Source organism: Myxine glutinosa, chromosome 3 (genome assembly GCF_964187855.1).
Source record: "Myxine glutinosa chromosome 3, kmMyxGlut1.1, whole genome shotgun sequence".
In the NCBI taxonomy this organism is placed as follows: domain Eukaryota; kingdom Metazoa; phylum Chordata; class Myxini; order Myxiniformes; family Myxinidae; genus Myxine; species Myxine glutinosa.
In genome coordinates, this window is record NC_136263.1 from 38,854,717 (window position 1) to 38,878,434 (window position 23,718).

The 23,718-nt window shown below is 44.8% G+C and overlaps 1 protein-coding gene across 5 annotated transcripts in view; it reads left to right on the plus strand.

The window, feature by feature from the left end:
• Positions 1-247: 247 nt before the first annotated feature.
• Positions 248-23,718, plus strand: part of ARHGAP19 (Rho GTPase activating protein 19) — a 42,374-nt gene continuing 18,903 nt past the window's right edge. For 3 of the 5 annotated variants that reach the window (XR_013622807.1, XM_068111034.2, XM_068111036.2), the window contains exons 1-7: positions 248-306; positions 1,946-2,235; positions 2,564-2,647; positions 14,392-14,601; positions 19,232-19,452; positions 22,963-23,049; positions 23,478-23,540. Coding sequence is in view for 4 of the 5 variants with exons in the window: in XM_068111034.2 (XP_067967135.1) it covers positions 290-306; positions 1,946-2,235; positions 2,564-2,647; positions 14,392-14,601; positions 19,232-19,452; positions 22,963-23,049; positions 23,478-23,540 (972 nt within the window). In the remaining variant the exon portion in view is untranslated. The remainder of the gene's footprint in view (positions 307-1,945; positions 2,236-2,563; positions 2,648-14,391; positions 14,602-19,231; positions 19,453-22,962; positions 23,050-23,477; positions 23,541-23,718) is intronic. The other 2 variants (XM_078773913.1, XM_068111035.2) reach the window with 2 other exon arrangements.

The following is a 23,718-nucleotide window of genomic DNA, read 5'->3' on the forward strand; positions in this document are numbered from 1 at the left end:
ATCTGTCGTCGTTGTAATCAAAAAAATCACCCTGAAGCGAATACGCAACCCAGCAGCACCACAGCCAGGAAGACATCGACTCAGAATTTCAATCAATAGTGACGAATGCAATGTATAGTCATGAAATGCAAACATTAAAATGAAAATCTCAAGCGAGCCGGAGACATAATCCAACCAATGAAAAGAAACCATGCGATGACGTCAACACGTCGTTGCAGTTTATTATTTGACGAACCGGCCAATCGCAACAGGCGTTGTTTGATTACGTGGTTTTGATGGATTTCAAACGATGGCGGTGGCGAACGGGTTAGTTGTTCATGCTTATGCGTGCTTGGTCTTGTTTCTGGATTCGTTTAACTGTATTTGCATCGATGCGGCAATGTTTGGATTTAAGAATTATTGCTTGCGAGGAACTGAGGAAATTGAATCCGCAATTCACGCTTACTTCGTATTCCTTTAACTTTAAGTTTAATTTAATAATGTCGCGTAGCAAGCAATTCACGATCACGAACTCGTAAGCTAAGGTAAACGGGTGTTTTGTGTTTATGGTAATGTTCACTATAAGTATACTATAATTGAATACCGCCGATTGTGCGTTTGTATTACTATTAACTATTAAGTTGGGAAACGTGCCATTTTACCTCAGATTCTTCCTTCCTTCCTCTTCCTTCTGTGTAAGTGCTGCTTCACCAGTGCCGATTCAGTCTTCCTTACGTGTAACGTTACCGTCTCGCACTCTCGAATAAATATACGATTTATCCATCCACCGTCGATCTTGTGATTGTGGTAAAAGGCGGGAGGGACATCTCCCTCGGTGGTGAAGGGAAGAGGGTGTTTTGCAGGTGTTAACCTTGTGTCTGACTCATATAGACTTTAATATCGTCGTTTAAAACTATTAGTAATAAGTAATAACAAGAAGACGTCATGCGGAGCACGATACTTGCAAAATCCGTCCCCACCCGCAATAAAACAAAATTCCATTGATACAGCAAATTGTCCATTTCATCAAGATTAAAATTGACCATCTTGATCAAAGCTCGGGTCAATAGGATGAAAAGTGACGATTTTCAGATGAAAAATGATGATTTTGGAAGGTTGACCTTGGGTTGACCTTTTGACCTCAAAAATAGTATGTTTCCCAATTTAGTGACTCGATGTGCAAATGCTGTTCAATTATCAAGTCGGTTGAAAATTGACGGGTTTTTTCAGATGAAAAGTGATGATTTTGGAAGGTTGACCTTGAGTTGACCTTTTGACCTCAAACATAGTATGTTCCCCAATTTAGTGACTTGATATGCAAATGCTGTTCAATTTCCAAGTCGATCGGATGAAAATTGATGGTTTTTCAGATGAAAAGTGATGATTTTGGCAGTTTCACCTTGAGTTGACCTTTGACCTTTTGACCTCAAAAAATGTATGTTTCCCAATTTAGTGACTCGATATGCAAATGCTGTTCAATTTTCAAGTCAATCGGATTTTAAATGGCGATTTCAGAAATTTGACCTCCAGATGACCTTTGACCTCAAAATCGATAGGCTTCTCAATTGGCACGACCTATACAACTTGGTAGAGTTTCGTGATGATCAGTTTAGAATTGTGACCTGTAGGCCAGTGACAGACAGAACCACAAACGCAACCGACCAATATACTTGAAAAATCTTCGATTTTGCAAGTAATAATATACTTTGAGCTTTTAGGATTGTGGCCTGGTTACGTAAAGTATCCTTGAGGAAAGATTTTAGGATTTACTTTGGGTTCAACTCATTTGCATATCCGTCTCGACGCACTTTATGGGTCGAGGAAAGCTTTACTACTTTCAGGGAGATATTCTTTTTCCTCAGCTAAGGGGCTTGTTGGTGCTCGGAAACTATGGGGTCTTTTGGGTTCAGACAGAAACAAACGTCGCTGTTGACCTTTCACTGTGTGGCACATTTGCCTCTCCCAGCAGCTGCTCTATAGTGACGAGTAATTTACCTGACCTGTTGCGAGGGCAACCTGTGGTGTCTAATCCTGAGTTCTTTGTGGAGAAGCTTCGCCATGAACTTCCCGAGTTCTTTGAGGAGCTGGTGATGAGCAACATCAGTCGGCTTATCGACCTTCCGGGTGAAGAATTTTCAGAGATTCTCCCCAGCTTAGGAGTGAAGAGCAGCCCAAGCTCGTCTGGGTTTTCAACCGTTGCTGCTGCCGCTGCACACACTTCGTTCTTTCGTGGACGAAATTTTTTGCGGAAGAAAGGTAGCAACACCGCTTGTCTGAAGTTGGTATTTGCTGCTGACTATTTTCCTGCTACAAGACTGGGTCCACCACTTTTTCCCACTGTGATTCAATGTATAACTCCTTCGCCCAACCCATCCTTCCACAGTTATCCACTTGAATCTTTCCATTGATATTTACTTTTTGTCATCGATTGACTTGAAAATGCTTACCTGGGTTCTGAATATTTGAATGACATCCTGATTTTAAAGCTGCAACTGTGCAAATTATAGGTTGGTTAAATTAGGTTAAAACACCCAATATTAATATTATGGTGATGTGATTGTAATTTTTGTTTTTCATCCCACAGAGAGGAGATCGGGTCTCTTTGGAGCACTGCTTACCAAGGAAGGCATAGCACAGGTGCATCAACTGATCCAGTACCTGCATGACAGTAAGCAGTTGTATTTTTATTTACCCCCTTCTAGAGTGTTGTGCTTGACCATGTCTAATTTATCGGGTGTCACTTGCTTGGTGTGTGTGTGCGTGCTACTGTCTGGTATACGCGAGCAGGGATCACCAAGTGCACGCATCCTACTATTAATTTGCAATCGGTCACTGGCCTTGACACACATACAAACCTTTATTACCGAACCTTGGCATCAAAAAGCAACATGTATCGAACGAACAGTTTCATTCAAATGGAGCACCTCACTGCCATTATAGTCCATGAGCCATCGGTTCAGGGCATTAATTGTGGCGATGCATTTCAATGACGGTTTACATTTCATAATTTGATCAAGAAGCCGTAACTAAACTTCCATGAGCATAAAAATGTGGCGAATATTTAATAATTTGTAAGGAAGGTTGATCTTTTTCGCTCTTGCGTATGTAGCGCTTGGTTGTGATGATGCCTGACCTCAGAACTATTTTTTAGACTTGCACACGGTCTTTGCTTGCTACTGCCCAATCGGTGCTTGACTTTGAACCGCATGATTAAAACATGGTGATCTCCATAGACGTTCGATTATTGAAAATTTTCATCGGTGAATTATGTTTTAATGTGTGTTGCATCATTCTTGTTGTTGACACTCAATTGGGAAATTTTAAGGGTTTCACCGAGCGTAACTGGGTGAGAGTGCGAGATTTCGCTTTTTCAGTAGAAAGATGTTGGAGAAATCGGTCGACGTGAAGTTTGTCATCACGTGCATCCTTATACTGGAAGAATGTACTCACATGGGTGCCGATCGCTACTGAACAAAATCCAACCGCCTCTGTCACGTGTTGGCTAACCTGGTATTGGCTTAGCGGTTAGGGTGCAGGCTTGGGATCCTAGGATCCTGGGTTCGAATCCCGATCGATCGCTGAATTAACGCCAGGGGGGTTGACTCAGCCTGTCATCCTTCCGAGGTCGGAAAATTGAGTACCAGCTTGCTGGGATGAATGATCCCGGTGTGTACCCCGGCTTAGAATAGGTACACCGTATCCCTGCGCATCATAAGAGGCGACGAAGGGTTGGCGTCAGGAAGGGCATCCGGCCATAAAAACATTGCCTTAAACAGGGAACCATGATTGTCATGGGGCCCGCAAGGCTAACCCCCGCTCTAGCGGGGAAAAATGGCCTTAAAACGATCATTCGTTCATTCTGTCACGTGTCTTGAAGTAATTTAACTAACTAGGGCATGCCCGTACTATATATATATATCTAAAATTATATCCCCCCCCCTCTATTTACATGAAATGGTTTGGTCCAGCGAACGGCTTGCGTGAACGGAAAGCGAACGGCTTGCGAGTCCGTAAGTCCGGAAGTGACGTCCTCATTTGACTGTCCGGAAGGTCGCATATCGCAGTTACGATGAATCGCAAATTAGTTTTAATTAGTTTTAAAACATAGTTTAACGCCAACATAGTTTGCCAACGTGAAATAAATGAATACGCTCTCAAATGTGCCGTCCGAGGCAGAGTCTGTTCGCCACGTTCGGCACACGTGATAGCTCACTGCTCTCTGATTGGTTGAATCGTTTTTTGGACATAGCTCGGTAACTACTTCTCCGATTAATATGAAACCTTGAAAAGGCACATCCTCAGGTCCCCAGCAATATATCTGGCAAGTTTCAAGTATATCGGACCCGTGGTTGTCGAGAAACAGCGGTCACAGACAAACAAACACACAGAGATTACTGGAATTATAGATGGTTATGGCAGAGGGTGATGGCAGAGGGTGGTGGGAGGGAGATGGCAGGGTGATGGGAGGGTGATGTGAGGGTTATGGCATCTGGCATCTGGCAAGTTTCAAGTATATCGGACCCGTGGTTGTCGAGAAACAGCGGTCACAGACAAACAAACACACAGAGATTACTGGAATTATAGATAGACTAGGACGTGCCCGTACGTGGGTGCCCGTTCCGGGGCCAAAAAAAAAAAAAAAAAAAATTTCCAAATTTAAATCAAGTGTACCTCCCTGTCTTTGCTAGCCATGACATTCGATGCCATTGACCATTGCCACTCCTACGCCACGGTGAGGCGACAGGGTAGGATTTGTAGGAGACCTGAAAGTGCAGTGTCAGTATGTATTCCATGTTCGAATTGTTTTAGTTTTAAAATAGTTTAAAAAAAAAAAAGGTTTGCAAAGCATATCAGCAAATTGAAACAGAATTGAAACAGAGCAGAATTCGTTATTATTATTATATTACTACAAATTATTACAAATTATTACATTACAAATTTTATTCGTTAATGTTAATTCCCTGCCATCACCCACTGCCATCACCCTCCCATCACCCTCCCATCACCCTCCCATCACCCTGCCATCACCCTCCCATCACCCTGCCCCATCACCCTGCCCCATCACCCTGCCCCATCACCCTGCCCCATCACCCTCCCATCTCCCCCCCATCACCCTCACATCACCCTCCCATCACCCTGCCATCTCCCTCCCACCACCCTCTGCCATCACCCTCTGCCATAACCCTCTGCCATCACCCTCTGCCATCACCCTCTGCCATCACCCTCTGCCATCACCCTCTGCCATCACCCTCTGCCATCACCCTCTGCCATCACCCTCTGCCATCACCCTCTGCCATCACCCTCTGCCATCACCCTCTGCCATCACCCTCTGCCATCACCCTCTGCCATCACCCTGCCATCACCCTCCCATCACCCTGCCCCATCACCCTGCCCCATCACCCCCCCATCACCCTCCCATCACCCTGCCATCTCCCTCCCACCACCCTCTGCCATCACCCTCTGCCATCACCCTCTGCCATCACCCTCTGCCATCACCCTCTGCCATCACCGTCCCATCACCCTGCCATCACCCTCCCATCACCCTGCCATCACCCTGCCATCACCCTGCCCCATCACCCTGCCCCATCACCCTCCCATCACCCTCCCATCACTCTCCCATCACCCTCTGCCATCACCCTCTGCCATCACCCTCCCATCACCCTGCCATCACCCCCCCATCACCCTGCCATCACCCTCCCATCACCCTGCCCCATCACCCTGCCCCATCACCTTGCCCCATCACCCTCCCATCTCCCTCCCAAACAAAGAATAATAAAAATTGTCTACATGTACATTGTACACACCTTTATGTCGTTAGCACCACTTCATAAACAACATTGCAGAGGAAACGGCGCTTCTTCTTTGTTTCCTCGTCCTGGGCAAGAATGCGGAGGCTGCTGGATCTGCCAACCCTACAGGTCGCCACGTAGAACTGGCAATGGCTGAAGAAGTCTCTTGGGCAGAAGATCCCAACATGGTGTAGCGACTGCCAAAAGAAGTTGTGCACTTATTTTGATGAAATCTTTTCGTAACAATTTTTCTTCAATCAATAAATAAATAATAAGAATTGTCCACATGTACACACCTGTATGTCGTTAGCAGCTCTTCATAAACAACATTGCTGAGGAAACGGCACTTCTCCAGGAGATCCTCACATGGTGTACGACTGGCAAAAGAAGTTGTGCACTTATTTTGATGAAATCTTTTCGTAACAATTTTTCTTCAATCAATAAATAAATAATAAGAATTGTCCACATGTACACACCTGTATGTCGTTAGCAGCTCTTCATAAACAACATTGCTGAGGAAACGGCACTTCTCCAGGAGATCCTCACATGGTGTACGACTGGCAAAAGAAGTTGTGCACTTTTTTTGATGAATTCGTTTCGAAACAATTTTTCTTCAATAAATAAATAATAATAAAAATTGTCTACATGTACATTGTACACACCGTTATCTCGTTAGCACCTCTTCATAAACAACGTTGCTGAGGAAACGGCGCTTCTTCTTTGTTTCCTCGTCCAGGGCAAGAATGCGGAGGCTGCTGGATCTGCCAACCCTACTGGCCGCCACGTAGAACTGACCATGGCTGAAGAAGTCTCGTGTGCAGAAGATCCCAACATGGTGTAGCGACTGTCCTTGGGATTTATTCACAGTCATGGCAAAGCAGGGTCGTACCGGAAACTGCCGACGCCGCAGAGTGAACGGGAACATGTTGTCAGATGGACTCAAGGTTATGCGTGGAATGAGCAATGTGCGTCCAGAATTGACACCCATCACAGATTGTGCAACCAACAGATTTGGAAGGATCTGAAGTATGATGTACCTTGAGCCATTGCAGTGCCCGCTTTGCTGGTCGAAGTTTCGCAGCAGCATGATTACCATACCCACCTTGAGAGAGATTCGATGTGGCGGCATACCAGATGGACAGAGGGTGTTCAGGAACTCAGGCGGATACAAATGATCACCCTCAGATTCCGCTATATCGACGCTACAGCAAACATGTTCCTCCCCTGGAAATATGGTCGTCATGTAGGCATTTACCTGATCGACTTCGGAATTGGTCGGACATAGTATAACACGCTCGCATAGCCACTTGGGGTTGCTAATGTTGTTATGCAAGTCTTCGTACACCCAAGTGACAATATCCTGAAGTTTTTCACCTGGAAGAATGAGCGGTTCCCTGAGCTCAATAGCAAATTCACCCTCTTCTGGATTGACAGGAATCTTCCCTTCACCCAGATCCAGCAGGAATTTTGCAAAATCAGATTCGTCCTGTTGTTCTCCAGCACCCTGCATGATCCTCATGTTTACTCTGAGACGAAGTATCTGCACTTTTCTCCACAGGTATGAGCTCTTGAAGCACCTTCCAACTATGTCAATACGGCTACCGTGTGGCACAACAGTAAGGATCTGCCTCCAGTCACCACTGAAAACCATTGCGATGCCGCCAAATGGGTCCTCTGAGCCCCGAAGCCACTGGAATGTTCGATCTGCTGCCTCCAATGCGCGACGATCCATCATTGAAACCTCATCCACCACCATTAGATTAGTCATGCGTATGAGTGCTGCAGTGGTGTCATTTTCACTGATGTTGCAAGTGGACTCATCAGTGAGAATGAGAGGACACTTGGTCCTACTATGGAAGGTGGCCCCTTTAGGCAGCAGCGTAGCTGCAATACCACTTGCAGCAGTTGCAAGAGCCACTTTGCCCATTGCTCGCACTTTGTTGAGTATATGAGACAATGTGAATGTTTTCCCAGTCCCACCACTTGCATCAACTGCAAGCATGCAGCCATGTCCGTGTTCCACACTCCGCATCACTGTATCGACAACAACGCGCTGCTCGTCATTAAGAAGGCACTCTGTTTGAGCGATGTGAGCCTCAAGTTCTCCTATATTGTGCACTGTTTCGTGCTCGATGACGCGCGGAATGCGAGACTGGAAATGAACTGGTTCAGGCTCAGGAAGGCCAAAGGTCTTACTGAGCGAAAAGCCGTGGCACTCAACTTTGTTCCTCAGCTCTTGTAGCACTGCACTCACAATGCGTCCATTTGGTTCATTCACACCTGCTGCACGCATGAAGTCCTCGCACAGCACATACTTGTGCCTTTCCCAGAACTGCACGTGGTTGCCTCTGAGAACGAATATGAGCATGTTGGCAAATACTTCGCGGACTGCAGGGCCAAATGCAATATTTGCAGCCTCTTCCATAACAGAATCCACCTCCTGGTCATTGTCAACGATGCCATATGCAATGCAGGCTGCCAGATAGGTCTCCATGACCCTACCACCAACACGACGGAGATCCTGAAAGCATGTGGGGCCAGGCACGCGGTACAGTAGCATGCGGAGATAGTACAACTCGGCAGTATGTGAGTTGACGGGAATAATGGGGAGCCGCCCAACCGTATCAGCCTTACGGTTATCCTGGAAACTCAGCCTTCTCTTCCGCAATTGAAACCTTTTCCTCAAGTAGGTGAAGTGTTGGAATACATCTGGATATAGAACATGACGCATGTGTGGATGGAGATTCATGGCTTCGAAAAAGGCGGTGAGGGTTGTTGCAGGGGGTCCTGACTCTGCCACGTTCTGTACGGCACCTTCGTCATTGAACGTGATCACCTGCTCATCCTGTAGATGGAGTGCCAGCATCTCGACTGGTGGGTACTTGCGTTGAATGGGGAAATCGTATATGCGCCAGTATCCCTCAGATGCGGTGATGTAACGCCCTAGTTCGTAGCGTGCCACTTCATCATGTCGTAATGCCTCTCGCATCCTCTCATGAGGCTCAAGTCTGACCAGGCACTGGTCCGGGCCCTTTTCAAGGTATTTGTACAGGTACTTGACACAGGTGACAGCACAGACGATCTCAAGGTTGATGTGAGCATCGTACCTGAGGACAATATATGGATTGTAAGGCACAACCCATGCATTGTTAACTAATACGTTAGCACCGCCTCGTATTGTCTTCATGATGGGATCACCAGGTGCAGCTTCTGCCCGTCTTCTGTACAGGGGATAGGAGTCATCAGAGAAGCTTGTCGTTTGTCGTAGGGCTTTGGGATAGTCCTTTGTGCACTTCCGGTCTGCCATGCAAGGGCTCAAGATGTTCCATTCCCCACATGGGCCGTGAATCATGTGTGATGTCACAATACGGTGTAGTTCCGGATTTGTGAGTCTGTCAGGAATCTCAGCAGAGACCACGCGATCGACATCTGCTGGTGTTCTGGGCTTGTCGCGAGGTACCACGGTCAGGGGCATGTGTATATGGGGAAGGTGACGCTTTTGCGTTTCCTTCACCATCACGTAAGCGTCCACATGCCCCAAGATGTCATGCTTGAGGATGTCTGCGAGGAGTGCTTCCACCTTCATATGAAACACCCGGGCGATGATATCAGGTCTTGCATTGGGTGGCTGACCCTCAAAAACCGATTCTTTAATTTCTGGCCACTTTGGGTTGCAGGTGAATGTTAGGAAAAAGTCTGGCTTTCCCTTGACTCGGACTAAAGCCATTGCATCCTGAAACTCTTTGGCATACCAACGTGGCGACCCATAAATTGACGGTGGCAGAATGGTGAGGCGTCCAGGTAGCACCTCAGCATCACTGTTCAACGCATCAACGATGATCTTATACTTTTCTGCCTTAATTGACTTCTGGTTGCAGCGAATCCAAGTGAGACGGTGTGACTCAATTTTTGCCATCATGTCGCATACGTACTGCTGTGTCAACCTTCCACCACGAAGCAGTAGATTGAAGTGATGAGTAGGATCACGTACTTGTAGATGGTAGCGGTAGAAAGTTGTTGGCGTTGTCCCTGCCAACTCAGTGTGGTACCCCTGAGAGCCGCAGGGTAGCAGAAGTATGTATGATAGTGGGTCATACGCTGGATGCATGGCGTCTATTGTCTGTAAACCTCCTCCTCTGAGGTGAACAGCGACTGCCAGCCTTCCAAACTGCTCAGTTGTCATTGCCCCTGGAGCAATGACAGCCACATCGCTGTCTGGGGAGGGAAGGTTGACGGTACCATGATGAAGGTCTCGGCGCCGCGTGCGACCTGTTAACACAATATTCAGTTCATTGGCGCTATCATTATGAACCACATACTCAATGGCTGATTTGAATTGCTGGACGTATGGGTTGCACTCATGAATGGCCTGTTGTGCTCTTAGCAAAAACTGCTCATTCAGGCCACTGTTCGAGGTGTGGGCACGACGATAATCCAGCTCATGGGCTGGATCGTGAAAGTAGATCTGAGCAAAGCGTGGGGTACAACCCAGATCGGCAAGAGGAGCACCAATGTAATGGTAAACCTTACCTTGTATGCGCACTCCAGGATTGAAGCCAGGCATACGTATCTCTCGGACACCGATACTTGCCATTGCCAGCGCGTTGTTGTACTGTTTCGCGTGCTTCACAAAGGCCTGGTTAAGGAAAAGGTTTTTAATAGCATCTGGAGGATGTGATGGAATTGAACCGGGTTTTGGATTCGTAGGATCATGCATAAGATCGACCTTGCCGTGGTTGCAGCAAAATCCTCTTCTCTCCTCATTCCACACCAAAGCAGCACAATGCGAGCATTTAGTGCATTGAAATATTGAGGTCCTGCTCAGCGCGTGCCTGTACTCACCATGAAGTACCTCTCGGAAGAAATCGGTATCATCGTATCGAGCAAGGTTGCGATTGTCATGGCGAGCCTGCTCTAGTCTCACACGGTGTACATCCTGATGGCGCAGGGCATCCCTTACTTGCCGGTCTTCTCGCTGGTGAGGGATTTCTTCTGCACGACGCCTTGTCTCGCGTCCAGTGTTGTCTGCCAAGCGAGCAGTCCGTACCTCATCCGTTTCTTCTGCACGACGACTTGTTATGCGTCGAGTGTTGTCTGCCAAGCGAGCAGTCCGTTCTTCATCCGTTTCTTCTGCACGACGACTTGTTATGCGTCGAGTGTTGTCTGCCACGCGAGCAGTCCGTTCTTCATCCGTTTCTTCTGCACGACGACTTGTTATGCGTCGAGTGTTGTCTGCCACGCGAGCAGTCCGTTCTTCATCCGTTTCTTCTGCACGACGACTTGTTATGCGTCGAGTGTTGTCTGCCACGCGAGCAGTCCGTTCTTCATCCGTTTCTTCTGCACGACGACTTGTTATGCGTCGAGTGTTGTCTGCCACGCGAGCAGTCCGTTCTTCATCCGTTTCTTCTGCACGACCACTTGTTATGCGTCGAGTGTTGTCTGCCAAGCGAGCAGTCCGTTCTTCATCCGTATCAGCTGCACGACGACTTGTCACGCGCGTAACGTCGCGTGTCAGGCGAGCAGCTCGTTCTTCGTCAGATTCCATTGCGCGTGCACGCCGTGCAGCTTCGTTCCTTCGTTCTCGTAAACGACGACTCGATTTGGGCATTGTATAATAGATAATAGAATAGATAATAGAATAGAATAGATAGATAGAATAGATAGATATAACAATAAGACAGTGGGAAGATACAATCGAGACAGTAAGTCGGCACTTTCGTAAGGCCGGAAGTGAAGTCCTCACTGTCCGGAAGTTCGCATGTCGCAGTTACGATTATTCGCCATTTAGGGTTAATGCCCAATTATTCAATTAGCGCCAACGTATTTTGGCTGTTTGCAATTTAAGCGCAAGGAATCGATCAATTCAATGGAAAAAATGAAAAGGAAAAACACGCAACAACAACGCAACAACGCGTTCTGTGATTGGATGCCGGAAGTGCAGTCCTCACTGTCCGGAAGTTCGCAAATCGCAGTTACGATGAATCGCAAATTAGTTTTAATTAGTTTTATAATTAGTTTTAAAACATAGTTTAACGGCAACATAGTTTGCCGACGGGAAATAAATGAATACGCTCTCAAATGTGCCATCCGAGGCAGAGTGTGTTCGCCACGTTCGGCACACGTGATAGCTCGCTGCTCTCTGATTGGTTGAATCGTTTTTTGGACATAGCTCGGTAACTACTTCTGCGATTAATTTAAAACCTTGAAAAGGCACATCCTCGGGTCCCCAGCAATATACCTGGCAAGTTTCAAGTATATCGGACCGGTAGTTGTCGAGAAACAGCGGTCACAGACATACAAACAAACAAACAAACGTACAAACAAACATACACACAGAGATTAGTGGAATTATAGATAGATAATAGAATAGATAATAGAATAGAATAGATAGATAGAATAGATAGATATAACAATAAGACAGTGGGAAGATACAATCGAGACAGTAAGTCGGCACTTTCGTAAGGCCGGAAGTGAAGTCCTCACTGTCCGGAAGTTCGCATGTCGCAGTTACGATTATTCGCCATTTAGGGTTAATGCCCAATTATTCAATTAGCGCCAACGTATTTTGGCTGTTTGCAATTTAAGCGCAAGGAATCAATCAATTCAATGGAAAAAATGAAAAGGAAAAACACGCAACAACAACGCAACAACGCGTTCTGTGATTGGATGCCGGAAGTGCAGTCCTCACTGTCCGGAAGTTCGCAAATCGCAGTTACGATGAATCGCAAATTAGTTTTAATTAGTTTTATAATTAGTTTTAAAACATAGTTTAACGGCAACATAGTTTGCCGACGGGAAATAAATGAATACGCTCTCAAATGTGCCATCCGAGGCAGAGTGTGTTCGCCACGTTCGGCACACGTGATAGCTCGCTGCTCTCTGATTGGTTGAATCGTTTTTTGGACATAGCTCGGTAACTACTTCTGCGATTAATTTAAAACCTTGAAAAGGCACATCCTCGGGTCCCCAGCAATATACCTGGCAAGTTTCAAGTATATCGGACCGGTAGTTGTCGAGAAACAGCGGTCACAGACATACAAACAAACAAACAAACGTACAAACAAACATACACACAGAGATTAGTGGAATTATAGATAGATAAAAGGGGGTGCTTTTAATTTTGAGCTTCTTGCTGCCAAAGTTTATAATTGCGCTAAATCTGATTCCTCATTTATTTATCTTTCTTTCCCTCGGCTTTGTAGTCTGTAGCCATTACTAACACAATAAATTTGTTTGGGGAAGTTGCCACAAGAGGATCGAGTACAACTGAAAACGATGTCCCAGACAGCATTTGCTCGAGCACCACAATGGCATTCAAAAGCTCTTCGACTATTCTCTCTTTCTTCACTTTTCTATCGATGCAGTTCATTTATTTAAGGCCTGGTCTCTATGAGGACTATGTAGTTCGTGACTGGGGCCTTCAAGGTAAATGTATAAATAAATAAATAAACTCTTTAAAATGTCACATTGGCAAAATTGAGCTTTAACAAAAAAACCGCATTTTTTCCAGACTGCCATTTGACCTGATAAATGGAGTAGTATGATGTAAATTAAATGTAACAGCACCATGCTCTAGGCTATCTAGATTGGGAAATTTTGTTTCGGTCAGACAAACCTTAGTCAAATTATGGTGAAAAATGTTTTAAATGACTATTGGGTGATGGATGGCCTTAAATAGGTCGAATGAATGAATGATCGAATGATCGTTTTAAGGCCGTTTTCCCCGCTAGAGCGGGGGTTAGCCTCCTTTTTATGGTTAGCACGAGAGTTAGCCTCCTTAGCCTAACTAAGCCTTCCTCCTAACTAAGTTAGCCTCCTCCCCGTTAGCCTCCTTTACTCCCACGATGGCCTTAAATAGGTCAAGGTCAAATAAAATGTTAACACCCCCACATACCTTCTATTTGTATTACTGATGCAAAATTTAATTCTGAAAGTAGCTGCCTGCTCCGAGATATAGCTTGGACATTGGCAGACAATGAGATGGTTTGGTCATGTGTTGAGGAAGGATGAAAGTGACTGGTTGAGAAGAGTGATGGAAATGAATGTAGAAGGAAGTAGAGGACGGGGAAGACAGAGAAAGACTTGGCTAAAGATGGTGGAAGAAGAAATGCGGGCAAGGGGGTTAACAAGGGGAGATGCAGAAAATAGGGCAAAATGGAGAAGATTGTCATGGGGACCGCAAGGCTAACCCCCACTCTTGCAGGGAAAATGGCCTTAAAATGCATGTTGTTGTTGTATTGGCAGACAAAAAAAGGATTTAAAAAAAACAAGCTTAAATGGTGTCGTACTTGTAGAAGTTTAACAAACTCTGAGGTACCATTAAAAAATGAGGGCACTAATTGTAGAAACAAACCCTACAACAGGTATAATCCTCCCTCTATTTTGTAGGGGGAGGAATAATAAAACAGTAAATCGCAATGTATCTCATCAAGGGAACTTAGCTTGGATGAACTGGAAGGAGGAACTGCCGATCTGACGTCCACGTGCAGCGCAACCTGAACCGGAAGTCCTTAGACCCTAATGGTCAGCATGAGGAAATTCTGTATATTTGAATTGTGATGTGATAGATGAGAATTCCATTTTTGCATGACGTGTAATGCTTCTACCTTTGCTCCGGATGCAGACCTTCACGTCAAAGGAATCTTTCGCATAGCTGGCAACTGTCAGAGGCAGCAGGCGCTGCGGGAGGCTGTTACCACTGGCAGTCCAATTGACTTCAAAGCTGGAGATTACAATCCACATGATGCCGCTGCTGTCCTCAAAGCATTCTTGGCTGAGCTTCCCGAACCTCTGCTTACCGATCGGCATTACAACGCACACCTCAAGATTGCAGGTATTTTGGGTTGGAGCTGAAGACCACTGGGCATGTCTATTTACTATGTGAGTTTGAAGATAATATTGTTGTGGGAATGCCTTCAAGGGGCTAACTTTGCATAATATAACGATAGTTATTTCCATAGCACAGGCCTAATATAAGAGTGTGAATGACCATATCAGCAAATGCATCATTATTCGCTTCCCCACATGTGTGTGCACAAAACTTTCTTCCTCTGAAACCTTTTAAATGTTTTATCCCTCTGTAGTGTGATGTTCTGTATGTGAATAAGCTGGACCGTAGATGTGAGTATTGACTAAGCTGCAACAAGCACCCCCTGCTTCCCCACCCCACTTCCCCCCCCCCCTACCCCACCCTCCCCTTCCCCACCCAACCACTGACCAGCACCAAATATCTTGGTGAGAGACATGGCAGGATGCTGCACCGAAGAGCTAGGCTTGAGGGCTAATCATACCCATGAGGGGTGTGGGGTGCGGGAGAGGGGGGCAATGATGTCATGGAGTGAGGCGTGGCGTGAGACTATAAAGGGAGGGGGGTGGGGTTTGTGGCAAAGTGCGGAGGAAGCTGCGCTGTGTTTTGCTATATTATTTTTATGTTGGCATGGCAGACGTGTCCTGCCTGCAGCACCTCACACCCCCCTGAACCAGAGCCCCCACCACACACCCCGCTGCTAGCAGGACCTGCCCTCTCCATCGTGCTGTGCTGTGCTTGCAAACACAAACTGTTTTCCTGCCAGGAGGGATATCTCTTCAGGAACCACTACGCTCCATCATGCCAGTGACAGTGTGTCTCGTATTTCTTGTTCTTTCTTCATGGCATGTCAATAGTTAGGTGGCTTAGTGGAAATATCGTTACAGGTTGGATAAAAGCGCCATTTTTGGTACAGAGCTTCCTTTTAGCCTAACTTTTGATTTTAGAAGGGGTGCCACCTGAATGGGGTCATGGATCTGGGTCAGGGGGGCCGGGGGCAATACCCCCCTCCCATATTGTTGAAATATGGGTTTTACACCAATCTTATGTTTATGAGCACAATTTGTTGGTACATAACATTTTTAAGCACTCAATTCCATTTTGGAATATGAGATTCCTAAGAACGGGCAAATGGTCGGGCGATTGGGGTGGGGAGCTCCCCCCGCCCCCCCCCCCCCACACCATAATATTATTTTTCTTTGCTTGTGATAATTATGAGGCACATTTTGACAGAGCTCATCTTGTGTCCCAACTTTTGATTTTAGATTTTCCTATTTTTGAAATAAAGCACATGCGAGATCTTCAGCATGGGCCCTGGAACTGGGGGGAGGGGGCTGGGGGCTGAATTTTCTAGCAAAAAAAAAAAAAGCAGGAATGAGACGGATGGCAGTAGTTCATAGTCTATTTCTTACAGCTGCACTTGCAGAGTGGAGAGCAATCCAGATTTGCATTGCTACATTTGCAGGTAGAACAGTTTCCTCTGCAGGAACATTTGATCAGTTCTCGGCATGCTCTGGAGACCTCTGGAACTGTCATCCACACCGGCACCCAGGATCCTGATTCCTTGGTCCAGCCACAGTCTTCTGGAGATGGAATCACTTGCAGAGACTGAGTACTTGTTGTCCAGATTCCTGCCTGATATATTGCCCTTCTTACATGCTGCAGCAGTGCATCCTGTGTTGGGGGCAGGTTCTCCATTGTTCGATTCTCGTGGCAGAAGAGTTTTCTCCTCGTCTCATTGACAGAACTCAGTGGACTGGATTTGTCATATAGGATTACAGTCGGTCTCTCCAAGATTTGGAATATCTCAGAGCCAACATGCAGCTTTTGGAAAGGATGCTTTGCTAGGTAGGTGAATGCCTCTGTAGCATCATCATACGCCTGCCAAGCCCGCCAGGCTAACATTTTGCCCTTCCCACGGAATGCCGATGTCACATCCAGAGAATGAATGAAACACAGGCAGGGATTGTGATTTCGATGTCCCAAGACTCTGGCAGATTGAATTGATGTGGTAGTATCTGTATTTCCTTCCCATTCCAAAGGCCACCCAGATATCAGTTGACTGTTAGGTCTTGAGGAGCTCATGGAATTGGCCTACAATGATTACTACAACATCTGTATCTACTGTTAGCACTAACACTTGCTTTGCTCCTTGTTGAAGAGCATGGACAATGTGGACAACGATCCTGGTGTCGGCTTCCTCGTGATTACATTTTTCCATGTTGTCTGATCCTGAAGATGACACACTTTCCTCTGAAGTGACATTGATATTTTTGCCCTGTGGCCAGTTGAATCTTTCGATCTTGGCTGTAAGAAAGGCAAACAGCTCCTTCTTGTTGACTGGATCACGAAGAAGTTCCATCCAGTTGCATGATAATTTAGTTTGGCCAGACACTTTTCCGCGCACACCAGCTCCCCTCTTTTCCCGTGTACTCTCTTTCAAACTGCCTTCGATGTATGTGTCCCATACCAGGTCTATCCTCTTTGTATGTTGCAGCTGCTTCTCTAGGTATGGAATAAAGACTTCATCTGCATAATTGTCAAAGGTGCTGACACCAATCACAGGTAGACAATGGACAATAACGGCTCCATCCATAATCTTGCAACAAAATGTTGAAGGTGGCTCTCGTTGCTCTGGCTGCTCAAGACATTGCAACAGATCTGACTTGGTACCTGGCAGATAAAGTTTACCAAAATCCGACAGAGAAGGAGGAAATGACTGTATCTCATGTGCAAATAATTCATCCAAGTCACTCTCTCGGCTCTGCATGGCGATGTATAGTTGGCCAAAGAGAGCTACATTATTCTGAAGCACTTTGATCTTCTTCTCCTTCTTCTGCATTGTCTTGTATTGAACTTTCCTGAAGAGTGCTAGCGAAATCCTCTTGATTGGATCATGAATAGACTGGGTCTGCTCATCAAACACTTTCTTGACAAAGTCTTGGTACTGTTTCTTTCCTGTTTCCTCCCATGTGCGCACAGTGTTAACAGAGGCATCTGTGCACTTGCGAGTATCAAGAGTTACAAGATCACAAAGGTCATCCAGGAAAGGGTTACCCATGTGATTGATGGTGGCAGTCAGGTTGTTGACCTGTTTATGGAACATCTTTTGGGCAGAAAGACCTTGTTCATGGTGCTGAGATTCTTCCGAGTCCTCTGTGTCACCTTTTGGTAGGTTACCTGTTACCTGCTCTTAAATGTTGTGTGCTCTCAAGTGTTTGTGTGCTTCCCCTTCTCTTGTCTTCCGCTCCCTCTTTTTATATATTTTGATTGTCTGGTTGATTTGTTTGTGAAGTAAATGTCAGCTCTTTCACGAGCCTCGATTCAGTATACAAAAAAAACCAAAAAGAAAAAAAAAACTGAAATCCATGGTGATACGTCGAAGCTGTAAGCACAAAATTGAAATGGATGGATTCAACATCAAAGGGCATCAACATCAAACATCAAATGATTCAACATCATCATCATGATTCAACATCAAAAAAATTCAGATGTCTGTATTTTATGCTACGTTGAAATTTTACCTGACGCAAGCAGAAAGATAACTTGGAGAATTAATGTTGCAACAAAGTGTCGCTGATTTTGTGTGGGCAACAAACGACAGACCTAATCCAAGTGCACCCATCATAAAACGAAAACAACGACACATGTTAACTCAGAAATAAATCTCTAATAACTGCAAACAAAGCCCATATTTTTGACATTGAGAAGTGGGGGAGGGGTGGGGGGGCTCCCCCTGGCCCCTCACCTGACCTTTAGCCCCTGTTACAAGGGCCATCACATTCTAAAATGTGTTGTGCCCAAAATGGTTATGAACTTAGGTTATGGTGCTTAGGTTATGAACCCAAAATGGTGTTAATAGATAATGTGAGAAAGGCATAAAAGCCGTATTACAGCTACATGGGAGGGGGTTAGTGCCCCTGGCCCCCCTGACCCGGATCCATGACCCCGTTCAGGTGGCACCCCTTCTAAAATCAAAAGTTAGGCCACAAGGAAGCTCTGTACCAAAAATGACGCTTTTATCCACCCTGTAACGATAAATCGACAAAATTGACGCTAAGCCACCCTACTGGAAGCCTTAAGGCATAGTTGATATGAGCTACCACTTTTACGATGCTTGGGGCGCATACGGATTTTTCAAATATTTTTTACTTTCTTTTATTTTTTTAAGTGCACAAATGGTGTGATTGCTTCTATCATTCTGTTTATTGAAATACCATAAAATAAAATCACTCGGTCTCGGAGTGATTTTCGTCGTTTGGTCACGAGCCGCATTAGCCTTAAACATCTGTTAAACTGTTAAAAGACTTATTTGGTTTGTGGTGGTTATCACCCATTATGAAATGTACCTGTGTCTGGGTGACCACTACTCAGATCGCTCATTTGGTGACCGGGCGCAGAGTAGGTACCAGTGTGTCGCCCGACTGACTCGGAAATTTCAACATGATAAGTAACGTGGCAAATAGGCCCAAGATCCTGCTCGAGGCGTCAAGATCAGTTGGCTGGCATGACTGCTTTGACGTGGTTTGTCGGGTCTTGGACCAGGCAACTGGGCTAAGTCCGGAGACTGTAACAATATGCTTGACCTCTTACAACCACCTTTTAAAGTTGGACATCTTTTGCACCTCTGCTGAAACACTTTTGCCTTTGCCTGCAGATCTTATGCAGGTTGATGCAAACCAAAGGGCTGTGCCAGATAAAGAGAAACGCATTGAGACATTGCAGCTCCTGCTCCTGTTGCTGCCTCAAGAAAACCGCGATCTCCTACACCTGCTGCTCAACCTCCTTTACCAGGCAGCGCGGCAGCAAGAGCGTAATGAAATGTCTGCTTTTAATCTCGCCCTTATGGTCACGCCTCACTTACTCTGGCCTCGCAATGTGAGTCAATCGATGTTCTTGCTCTTTGTGACACCTTTGTTATATTTTGAACGTTATATTTTGAACATGAAGAGGAAGATGAGTCTTTTGTTTTACCATACTTTGAATTCATCCCGATCGCACATGCACAAAGAGGAGTGAGATAATATTTTTACTCTGCCAAAATTGGGGGAAAAAAAATCAAAAGTCAAACAAAACTGAAAATCATTCCAAATAGGAAATGTATTGTTTTTAAGAGCGTCATGATGGACACAAACAGCAGACATGGAGAACTCTAATGTAATGTTAGATCAGGTGATTTGATAGGCACTGTGGAAAATGGCAGTAAAGCCTGGATTTAATTTATTTATATGACTTTTACAATCTTTATTTAATTTAATTTTAGATGTGAACACTGTAGAACACATCGTCTGTCAAAATAGTTCCAAGAACCTCGAGTTATGTAGTACAGTACATACCCATAGTACCAGGGGAGAGTGGAGTGGAGTGGAGATGGAGACAGACGGATAGACATATTAACAAAGAGAATGATATGATGTTGCTTGATGACCACACATGCATAAATCTCCCGTGTGAGCGCTTTTGAGTGGACCGAGGCACTACAACCTGTTAAAAGTACTGTTGCGGTAAAGCATAAAGTACATCAAAATGATAACCCCATGGAAAAGGGCCGAAGGTTTACCTTGAAACCTGCATTTGTTTGTCGTTCGATGCACTTTGCCTATTTAATTTATTCCATTCCATTAAAAAGTACAATCGCAGGAGGAGGGTGACGTTCTTTTAATTTTATTTGCCTTCCTAACTCAGGAGATTTCCCCCACGGAGTACACAGGCGTGCCTGTGGGCTCGACATCAATCCTGCTGTTTAATTATTTTCATTGTACTGTATTTCCGCTTGTTAATTATTTTCTTTACACTCAATAAAATTACACTTTTGGCCATATTCCTTAATATTTTCTTCACCCAATACAATTGTTTGAACAATTAACAAAAACGTCTACGGAACAATAAAAAAGCAACATGGAGGATGGACACTGGACAGCCTCGCTTAAAGCTGATTAAAAGATATACGCTTGGTTATAAGAATCGCTGATGTTGTTTAACTTTTCAGATTTCACTCCGAATTTCGATACTTATTTAGTATATAGTATAATAACCACCTTTAGAGGCCATTTTTCCCCGCAAGCGGGGGTTGGCCTTTTTCGGGAACCGTGGTTGTTGTTGTTTTTTGGTCCCCTTTTTGAAGCAATGTTTTACGGCCGGATGCCCTTCCTGACGCCAACCCTTTTTGCCGCCTTTAACGACAAACAGGGAATTACCAGTGAACTGGTACTCAATTAGCCGACCTCGGAAGGATGACAGGCTGAGTCAACCCCCCTGGCGTTAATTCAGCGATCGACCGGGATTCGAACCCAGGATCCTAGGATCCTAAGCCGGCACCCTAGCCGCTAGCCCAACACCAGGGATGATATTTAGTATATAGTATCTGATCCTCAAATCAGTATCCAGAAATCAGTATCCGTATCAGTATTAGTATTAGTATCAGTATCAGACCAGTATCAGATCCAGAAATCGGCATCTGAAACAAAATGGTTGCGTAAGAACCCGGCGATGTGACAGAGGGATGACTAAGATGTCACACCACCATTTTGGTAAGGCTTTTGTTTTTATGGTGTAGCCCTTGGGCAATGCCTTTTGGGACAGCGTTTGTCTGTCCATTGTATGTATCTGTGTATGTCCCTTACAACCAACAGAGCTGAGGATCTGGTCACATGGCAGGGGGGCAGCATTTAGTAATTATTACAGTTGCATATTTTATTGAAAGGAAATATAATAACCTTCTGTGCAACGTTTTGGGGTCCCACCGGGTGTCATAAGGTAGGGAAGAGGTTTCAGAAATTTCTCAACACAACTATGATTTTGAAATGTGATCGAAACGGACATTACTCCCGAATCTGGCAGTAAACAGATGACGACGGTTCGTTGGTTTGATATCTCGATACAATCGTGATTTAACATTCTATTTTGATATATTTGTTATTAATACCATCGTATTTGTGATTGGAGTGATGAATGATGCTGTTTGGAATGAAAACAGAGATATTGAGTTTAAAGCAGAATGAGAGAATGACCAACGAGCTTCCATCCGTGATATTCGTGGATTCCCCATTTGTAGTTTCACTATTTATTGGGTTATAGCAACATTCAGTCAGGGTAGGTTTTTTTGGGGGGGGATTTTTTTAAATTATTTTTATTTTATTTTTTGCCTTAGTCCTTCACAAACCTTCTGTCGATACCTGACGTTCAACTGAAGGTGGCACAAGAACATCAAATTTATTGAAAATTTTTTCATACATTATTTTTTAACTGCTAACTGGTATTCCCATCCAGGTCATACTATCTCCTTCAACTAAAGTATCAAACAAGCCTGGCTGTGTGTTGTTAGACCCTTGGTCTTGTTTTTGGTATGAGCACCCTGTTAATCATCTTCAAAAGGAGTCTTTAAGAACACCCAAACACCCAGTTTTCAATCACGCACCCTCTTGGAGTTTGATTATGTATGCATGGCAAATTTGGGGCAGCTAGGTTTCATGGTTTTGGAGTTACGGAGGAGACACACACGCTTGGCACTGTGTGCGCTGACATGCTGGCACACTCGTACATGCGCTGATACAGGCACACAACAGTGCCTTTTATATTATTGTAGATTAAAATTGAAGTACGGTACTGTATATAATACGTACGTAGGTACGGTACTGTACGTAGGTACTGTACCTACCGTAGTACTGTACCGTAGGTACTACGTAGGTACGGTACTGTACATGAACACTGCGGGTTAGCGTGTTCTATGAACTCTCGAGTTCAATAAATGTCTGCTTGACTTGTATGTATTCCTAAGCTGCTTGACGAATGAGTTGAAAACAGGGTTTTACTAGGGGTGTTTGCTTTCAGCAGTTAACAACAATTGTGCACTCCTTGGTTCAGTATGAAGGGAGTAAATGTGCATCGTATGACACCACCTGGTAGAAGCTGGTATTACAGGTCATAATAAGGTCATAATAAAATACGTAAGCACTATCATAAAAGTCTGGTGTTGGGCTAGCGGCTAGGGTGCCAGCTTAGGATCCTAGGATCCTGGGTTCGAATCCCGGTCGATCGCTGAATTAACGCATGGGGGGGGGGTTGACTCAGCCTGTCATCCTTCCGAGGTCGGCTAATTGAGTACCAGTTCACTGGTAATTCCCTGCTTGTCGTAAAAGGTGACAAACAGGGTTGGCGGCAGGAAGGGCATCCAGCCGTAAAACATTGCTTAAAAAAGGGGACCAAAAAACAACAACAACCATGGTCCCCGAAAAAGGCCAACCCCCGCTTTGCGGGGAAAAATGGCCTCTAAAGGTGGGTTTTTTTTAAATCATAAAAGTGTGATGCGTCTGTTTATTTGCATTTTGTCTTGCTTATGATTACGTCCTGCGTCCTTGTATTTTAGATTATTATTTTTCCATTTTCCAGACTATGGCAGGAGATTTTCATGCGAACATCGGGAAAATGAACAGTGCTGTGTCATTCATGATCAAACACACGCAGAGGATTTTCAAGGTTATTCACTACTGTATTAATCCCCTTTGTTTCCCATGTTGCTTTTTTTTCCATGGCATGTTGTTTATTCTGTGGAGGTCAATGTTTGCCATTCTGCTCATGTTTCATTGCCTTCTCTTTATTTCTTTATTTTATTATATTTTCTTCATTCCATTGCATGTGCTTTTCATGGCACAATACTCGATTTATGTGCAACACAATCACCAGGAATTTTTTTGTGTTTAGGTTACAGATTTCCTTTTCCCCATTTGGCCTTTTGTGTCTTAGGTGAGCTCAAAGGTAAAGATAACTTAAACTTAAGTCGTAGATTGACCTCTCCACCCCAAAATCCCCCCACTCCTCTTTCCCCCAAAGTGAAAATGTTGGTTAAAATTCATTGATTTTGTGGTTCATGTTGGTTTTCCTTCAAGTGAGTTATTTTCTTTCAGTCTCCAGCTTACATCTGTGAACAGGCTAAAGCTTACTTCCCAGGAGCTGTGCTTCTGGATGAGGTATGCTTTACTACCTTGGATGTCTGTGGTTGTCATAAACTGCCATTTAAAAAGTTTACTAGCTATTTTACAGGATTGATTGTTTCCTGTGTGTACAAATACCAAATATTTCCCTATGTCAAATCCACATCCAGCAATGCCACATACTGCTGCAGATGGTGCTATAGACATGTATCAT